This window comes from Archocentrus centrarchus, chromosome 22, assembly GCF_007364275.1.
Source record: "Archocentrus centrarchus isolate MPI-CPG fArcCen1 chromosome 22, fArcCen1, whole genome shotgun sequence".
NCBI lineage: Eukaryota > Metazoa > Chordata > Actinopteri > Cichliformes > Cichlidae > Archocentrus > Archocentrus centrarchus.
Window position 1 is genome coordinate 26,704,210 of NC_044367.1, and position 8,376 is coordinate 26,712,585.

Below are 8,376 nucleotides of genomic sequence, written 5' to 3' on the forward strand. Positions count from 1 at the left end.
CTTCATCAAACGCCAGATGATGAAATGTTGAAGGGGGCGAGGTGGAAATTTTACCTGAGTACAGGCTCACAGGCATGGATACCTTATTATACTGTGTAAAATCTGCTTTATTTTAACATCGTAGCGCTCATCCGACCTGAAATATATAATAACTGTAACTGTAATATGCATGAGCTGAGGTAGCTAGTTTATTTCTAATGGCGTATACTGTGAAACTGATCCTGAAAGGCAAATTTAGGTTAAAAAAAAATAAATAGCTTTGCGCGAGTGACGTTCACCAACGTAAAACGCATAGGGGCGGGCTCTCCTCTGATATCCAATCAGAAAGTAGGCGGCATCCCTCAGCAGCGTGTCATTGGGTTAAAGTTTCTTTTGGGATGTTCATATAAATAATAACAACATCTTAGCTGGCATGTGGGCAGTTTACCTGTCAGGGAGGCGGCGCATTTCCGCACTCAGTGAAAACAGTCCCAACTTGTTTGTTCGCTAGAAAAGAATCTCAGGTACGAGCAGGTAGAAGCAGCATGTCGGTCGACAGTGTGTTCAGGACCCGGTCTCTCGGTGTGGCCGCCGTGGGTCTGCCCGATCAATACGCCGATGGCAAAGCAGCGAAAGTGTGGCAGCTGTACATCGGAGACACGAAGAGCCGGACGGAGGAGTACAAAAGCTGGGTGGTGTCCCTGCTGAAGCAGCACGGGGTGCGGAGGGTGCTGGATGTAGCCTGCGGAACAGGGTAACGTCAGGTCGACTCAGCAGTTTCACGGTGACACGTTTGAGCTCTGCCTCACCAAACTCCGCTTAAAAATCCTTCAACTTAATACATACACGCGAATATTAGCGGGTATAAAAACATAAGCCAAACATTTATACAATTTTTAAACATCCACAACAAAATCTTTAATACGGCTTCATCCAAAAAATGTTAAAAATGTTGTATGACAAACTAAAGCCTGTATTCTTAATGGTAATAGACTGATGACGTTATTAATAGTGCTGATTAAGACTGAATCATTGCCAGATTTGTGAATAGGTGTGACCATAAGTGTGCAATTCAGAATGATTGTGCAGCTTTAGAGCAGAGTTGTGTAGGAGTAGATGACAGTGTTTGCCTTTTTTTAGCCTTTGCTGTGCTAGAAAGAGCTCTGGGGAAATCTACGATCATTGCAGCTTGCATAATTCATTAGAGAGAAATGTATTTAAATGCCTGCTTTGTTCCTGCCTTTGACTTTTGTGGAATTTAAACTCACTGACCCTTTTTAACTCTGGACAAAATCCGGATTAAGCCACAGAGTAATGAATGAAAGTGCAGAGTTGCACCTGTTTCTGTGCCAGAGGTGGGCACAGCGGGTTTCCTCATGAGGGTTAAATGGGATTTCACGGTGTTACACGGCTGAGACAGGAGCTCGAAGAGGCCAGTGTTGTCCTGCAGGCCCGTTTAAATGTCCCGTTTCCAAAACAAACTGACCAGAAGAGGAGTGTGATATTTGTGAGGCTGGAATCCACTCATGTTTAGTGGTTCAGTGGGTGATGAGCTGGTGCGGGGTAGTTGAAGCGAGTTTAATCTGGTTTCCTGCAGTCTGTTTATTTCCCCCGACAGTCTGTCTTTGCTCTCAGGCAGCATCAAGGCCACTGCCCGAACACATACTTCACCTCAGCTCAGGAGACGCATTATAATGATTTTATTTGATCATTTGAAGAATTTCTGTTCTTTCTTCTTTGCTCATCATTTAGCAGTCAGCGGAGCCACTGATAAACATTACAGAGCTACTAATGTTCATGTCAGCACTGCAGTCGTAAGCACGCTGAAGCTCCTTATTCCGAGGAGCACAGGCTGTCTGCCTGCAGTTTGGAGCACACCAGCGCGTCGACTTCGACCTCATTCCCCAGTAGTGGTGCGCCTCAGTAGCGCAGCCATCTCGAAGTAAACACACTCCTCATGGATCGAGGTCACAGATAGCTATTTTGGGGAGTCTGAGTGTGTTTGTGGTGCTTTCGTTTTCTGACAGAGGAGAAGCTGTAGGCTGGGAGTTGTTGTCACCTGTGAGGATTTTCTTACACTTCAGGCTGCCAGAGGTTGTAGCAGGAAGTCTGCAGAATGGACGGGCATACAGACAAATGAAGGGAACACCATGAACCCCTACAGTGAGGGTTCTGCTGGCTCTGTTATGCTGTGGGTATTATTATATATGCTAACCACATGAGGGGCTATCTTTTGGGGGAATTGGTGTTCATCCCTCTTGTAGAGTCCAGAGATGTTGGGAATCAATGCCAAGATGAAATGTGACAGACATGAAGTAAAAAAAAAAAAATTAGGTTTAATCCAAGTCTGGGAATCTGGCTGTTAATGTTTTTTTCCTTTTAATATGTCATCTTTTTTCAAATTTAGGTATTTATTAATTTTGCTGTTTTTATATTATCCTGAGGTCACCCAGTAGTTGTTAATGATTGCAGCATCATTATCCATTGACTCCCACTCCCGTTACACTTGAAGCACATCTTATATTGTTTATTCATCAGTCATAAATTGTTTGGGAAACCAGCACCTGTTCAGACTGCGGTTTGGCCCCTGATCGTGTTTTCTCTGCCAGGTAGGACCGACCGTACAGATCACCTCTTTTTACCATTAAAAATGTCAGATTTCCTGTCTGCCGTGTGATGCAATACGTACCAAGTTAACGCTTGCAATAAACCTTCGTAGCGCGTTTGTGGTGAACATACTCTTGCTCAGACTTGGCCAAACTGGTTTGACGGAAAAACGATGGCAGCAGAGATTACACTAAGAATAAGAACACCTCTGCTGCACTAACCCGTGTTACAGCAGGTCGGATGCTATTTTTATGTATTCATGGATTTTGTTTTCTAGGATTGACTCCATCATGTTGGTGGAGGAAGGGTTTAATTTGGTGAGTGTGGATGCCAGCGACAAAATGCTCAAGTATGCACTGAAGTCAAGATGGGAGAGAAGAAAAGAACCAGCTTTTGACCAGTGGGGTATGAAAATTTTTATATATATATATATATATATATATATATATAATTTAATGAGTGATTTCCACAGATTTGGATTCTGTTTGCAGCAGGTGTGTCAGGAATTAAATAATCCCATTCATATGGTTCTCCGCTGCAAGTATTTTATTTTTGTTTGTGAAGTACTTTGTGACAGATAAATTACTGAGCCATCAGCTGTCTCTCCCGTGAGTCTCTCATCCTGCGGATTAACTCAGACTCTGCCATCTTGGACTACAGCTGGAGACAGCGGTCCCTGTTCTGCTCTGCAGTCTGTGAGCTTGGCGTAGCAGCACAAGCTGCAGGTTCGGATCCCTTACAGATCATTAGAGCACAACAAGGACTACAGAGTCTCGCTGCCGTACAAGTTGAGTTGGAGTAGGTCCAGTCACGGGATGAGATCCTCTCTGGGGTGGTAGCTGAAGGATTTTGAGCCCAATGAGCCAAGTGATAAAGACCAGGGCTAGCTGGCTTGCAGCAACTAAACTTAAAAATAAAAATGAGTGGCCTCATTTGTTTTGCCTCTCCCTGTGTGTGGCTTGTAGACTCTGTGTGTCGTAGTCAAATGACTGCAGTCACACAGAGTCTGCAGTCAGCAGAACATGAGGCCAGGTGGCCTCATGTTCTGCTCTTTCCTGTCTTGTCCTCAGTGATCGAAGAGGCCAACTGGTTGACGTTACCAGAAGACATTCAGAAACCGGGAGACGGCTTCGACGCTGTTATCTGCCTCGGCAACTCTTTCGCTCACTTGCCAGACTTTAAAGGTACACGAATAATAAAAGTATTATTAGATTAACGGCTTTTCCTCTGGACCTGTCTAAGAATCAAATTATGCCTGGAGTTGGCAAATATAAGCATTAGAGCGTTAATACCAGGCTCATACACCTCTGAGCACACCTAACGATGATGCTGCATTTCCATGGGATGCCCTTTCACCTCACCGCAGTGAGGTGAGGAGGCATACGGCAAGCCCACACAGGATCTGAACGGATCTACCCCACATTACATAACCATAATCTCTGTGCTTTAGAAATGCCTTTGTCAGAATGATAATGTGACTCATTAAAATGGTAATATTGATGCACACGCCTTTGCCCTCCACAGTTTGTAACCACGTGTTTTGTTGCGAGCTCGATCTCCCATTCAGAGACTGACCTGCTGACTGCACTCCACCATCTTGTTGTTGCTCTTAGGGGACCAAAGTGACCAAAAGCTGGCCCTTCGCAACATTGCCAGCATGGTCAGACCAGGCGGGATTCTCATCATCGACCACCGCAACTACGACTACATCCTGGAGACTGGGCGCGCTCCACAAGGCAAGAATATCTACTACAAGGTACTAAAGTTAGACCGATCCTGGATTTACTGCAGTGATTATTCTTTTACAACATAACTGCATAACAACGTGAATACAGAACATCTCGTCTCATTTAGACAGCACTGATTCCTGTCTTGAAGGACTGTAACAGTATTTATGTTTCGAAGCTCGAGGGTTTAGGACTTAGAAACATCACTCAGCTGATGGACCACCGTGTGAAAAATAAGCCCTTGCTTGGCTTATCCAGAGAAACTTCTAAAAAAGATAATTATGAGACGACGACTGCGTCTTGAAAGCTGACAGAAAAGAGAAATGTCGAAGCCTGTGGTGCATTAGCTGAGTGCCGTGTTCCTCGATTTTTCTTTTTGAATCAGCAAAAATGGGAAAAAAAAATATTCGTTTTTTTTTTTTTTTGTATCATCAGTATTCACGTGTCGCATAATTTTAAGCTCAGCTTTAAAATCCCACGATGTACTCTGCATTAGAGATACACGGATCGACCGACGAGGGACTGGAATCCATTTCCAGCCTTGTCAGATGGCAGTAACTGACATTTCTCAGGAAATTCTTTAGAATGAGCAAAATTCACTAAATGTTTTCTTTAATACAAACTAAAAGTTGCAGTTGAGTAGAGAAGACCTTCCAGAGGTCCGACCTCTACAGGACCTGAAGTCTTTCTGCAGGCCGTGGCTTTCAGGCCCAGAAGCTCCCCTCCCCTCCACGAGCCTTAGAACAGGGAGGCCAGTCCCTTTATTTTTGCTGTAGACTGAAAACATTTGGGTTTGACATCATAAGATCAATATGAGACCAAAGATCAACATCTCAGCTTTTGTATCCAGGTGCTTCTTCTGACCTGTGTATTAGATCCAGATGTAAATACCTGGAAACAAAAGCTGAGATGTTGGCCTTTTGTCTCATATTGATTTTATCTTTTTTGTGATGTTGGACCCAAATGTTTTCAGTCTACAGCAGAAGCAAAGGGACTGGCTTTTGGAGGGCAGTTTACATCCATCTTCTGTACTGAGGCACCGCTAACTTTTACTTTATGCATACTTTGTGTTTATCTGTGAGCCCAAAACTAAAAATGTGAAATTTTTACCCATTTTTGGCAACAATGCATCAATAGTTTCTCAAAATCTCCCCAGACAGCAACAGTGTAGGTCTTCATCTCAAACATCAGCCTTATTTTTTTCCATATAAAATGATATGCTTTAGATTTACACCCCCCCCCTCCAAAAAAACAAACTCAAGCTTGAGGCTATTCGTCAGCCATCAGTATGAATAGCACAAAGAATCCTGTTTTTAATCTTAACTCTCTGCACAATCTGGTCCTTTATTGCTTTGTGAGTAGCAGTGCAACAGACAGTATTGTTTAAAAACGGTTTATTTACGCCATCCGTAGCAGCAGCTGGCTTTAAGAGCTAAATCCCCACGCAGAGCCCGACGGATATTGTGAGATCTTTACTAAAACTGGTGAAGGAGAAACAGAAGGAAATGTGTTTGGGTTTTTAGATTATTTTGGCAAATGGGGTGAAAAATGGATGAAGTCGGGAATAATGAGAGAAAAGCCCTTTGGGAAGATGGGGGGGGGGGGGTTATATATGAAAGGACATGTAGCATCTAGTGTGCATATTAAATGGACGTTTATCTGTATTGAATGTGTGCATGAATTTCTCTAATAGTTTTTTCTTTCTTTTCTGTCTAAATAAAACCGTGTGTTCATGTATTTCAGAAAACCAACCAGGCTAAGCTCAGATATGAGATATAGGAAAGACACAGCAGCAGGTTGTGACTGCAGGGAGCCAGATTTGATTCAAAATGTTTGCATTAAAAACAAGTTCCATATTCTTTAATCCAGACAGAGCAGGAAGAATCCAGCTGGAAGGCCTCAGTATAAATACCAAGTCAACAATTGTAAGTTGGAGAAAGTCACACCTCCTGATGCCTTTTATAATCTGTGTGTGTGCATGTGTGTGTGTGTGTGTGTGTTTTGCAGAGCGACCTAACTCAGGACATCACCACCTCAGTGTTGTGGGTCAACAGTAAGCCCCATATGATCACTCTTGACTACACCATCCAAGTGCCGCAGGTCACCCTGCAGAGTCTGCCTGAGGTCAGGTAGGTGGGGCCCCGATGCTCCTGTAGAGATCACGACAGGAGCCTGTGAGGTCTAATTAGTAGATCTGGACAATATACTATAAATTTGTCATTATGGTATCTACAGTTTCATGTCTTGCATGAATTAAATGTAGCCTTTACTGACCTTTAATATGCAGGTTATTTGTAGGTCTTTGAGTGCTTTAAGGTGTTTCAAATAAAAAGCCATCAATTTTTTTTTCTTGAATGTTTTTGCTTTCTGACCATAAACAGTAACATTAGTTCATTTTAATGTGCTGAGAGTCTTAAATTCAGTTTGCATGGGTCTTAAATGTTTTCAATTCAATTTTATCTATATAGCACCAAATCACAACAAAGCTTTGTATTGTGGGTAAAGATCCTACAATAACCACAGACTCGGCTCCATCCACAGACACGACAGACATAATAAAACTAGTTTTACATTCCTGAACTCAAGGATGATCCTATCATATCATGTAGTGTGCAGCAGACCTATTATCGTTAACAAAAACTAAACTTTTATATTTTTAAGTGAACTGAAGTGAGAATATTCCCCCTTGAAACCAACTAAAACTGAACTGAAATCCAACAAATGAAACAAAATGACAGTAACTTTGTTTGTGTTCTGCAGTAAGTTCCGTCTGTCCTACTACCCTCACCGCCTGGAGAGCTTCACGGGTCTGCTGAACGAGGCCTTCAGCGGTCACATGGAGCACAGCGTTTACGGGGATTTCAAGACTTACGTGCCGGGCCAGCCTCAGGCTCCGTGCTACTTCATCCACGTGTGCAAGAAGAAGGCCTGAGGACTCCCGACAACTGCCCTGATGCTGATGTGCACACAGTGCTTAGAAAACAATCGGCTTCCAGATTACAGCAAAATTCGGTTTATTTAGTTTTTAAAAATATTTTATCTTTCTATAAAAAAAATACAGTAACACAGTTACTGTATTTTAAAATCATCCCTGTGTTGAGAATGAGGTTTCTTTTTTATAAAAATCTTGCTTTAGAGCAGCAACAGATTTATTTTTCCTTTAGCTTTAAAAGAAAGATTATTTTATCTTTGCCTTATAAGCACTTGAGCCACTAAGACTCATTTGTTCTGCTGATGGTTCGTGTGCTCGACTTAAAACGAAGTTCGTTCTTGTTTGAAAAGCTACACGTACTGAAAATGTGTCGGACCACTGTTCGTACCCGTGTCTGGTTTCCCTCCGACGTGCTTTTACGCTTTCATCTTCTCGGGCTCCTCTCTGCGTCCTGCCTCTTCGAACGTGTTTCAGAATGGTGCTGTACATTAGCGATGTTCCTCACGATGGAATACTTCCTCTTTGTTGCCAAAAACGTATAAATATATATATTCTTAGATGTTCGCATTTTGTAAGTTTACAGCTTTGGTCTTAAAAACAAAGATGAAGCACTAGCCTAATTTTTTTTTAAATGTATTTTCAACCTGAAAAGGAAATATCGCTGATATCATTTTGGCCTGCTGCCTTTCTTCAGAAGAAAGGCAGCAGGCCAAAATGATATCAGCGATATCATTTTGGCCAAAATGATATCAGCAGGCCAAAATGATATCGCTGATATCATTTTGGCCTGCTGCCTTTCTTCAGGTTGAAGACAATCTTTGACACGCACAACATGCTGGTAAAAACTGTGAACCCCCCCTGACTTCTAGAAAAAGGCTAATAATGGTGGAACTTACCTGCCAGTAAGATCAAATTTCCTTTACTTTGACATCCTCAATAAAAACAAGAGATCCAAACCTGTCATATTTGAGACTTTAGTAATTTAAGCTTTGTGAAAAGTCACCAGAGAGCCTTTAAATTGTGCAGTAGGTCCGGACTGAGCATCAGCTGCCGTAAAATGAAAACCCTTGTTGATTGAACCTCGTCATTAAACAGAAAGGTAGCATTAAATTAAACAGATTATTACTGAAT

The 8,376-nt window shown here is 42.3% G+C and overlaps 1 protein-coding gene across 1 annotated transcript in view; it reads left to right on the forward strand.

Moving 5' to 3' along the window:
• The first annotated feature begins 382 nt into the window (after positions 1 to 382).
• The window catches only part of gnmt (glycine N-methyltransferase), an 8,483-nt gene continuing 489 nt past the window's right edge, over positions 383 to 8,376 (forward strand). Inside the window, exons 1-6 of the mRNA XM_030719612.1 lie at positions 383 to 733; positions 2,864 to 2,991; positions 3,657 to 3,770; positions 4,200 to 4,342; positions 6,321 to 6,442; positions 7,074 to 7,291. Of these exons, the coding sequence (XP_030575472.1) occupies positions 525 to 733; positions 2,864 to 2,991; positions 3,657 to 3,770; positions 4,200 to 4,342; positions 6,321 to 6,442; positions 7,074 to 7,245 (888 nt within the window). The 5' untranslated portion in view covers positions 383 to 524 and the 3' untranslated portion in view covers positions 7,246 to 7,291. The remainder of the gene's footprint in view (positions 734 to 2,863; positions 2,992 to 3,656; positions 3,771 to 4,199; positions 4,343 to 6,320; positions 6,443 to 7,073; positions 7,292 to 8,376) is intronic.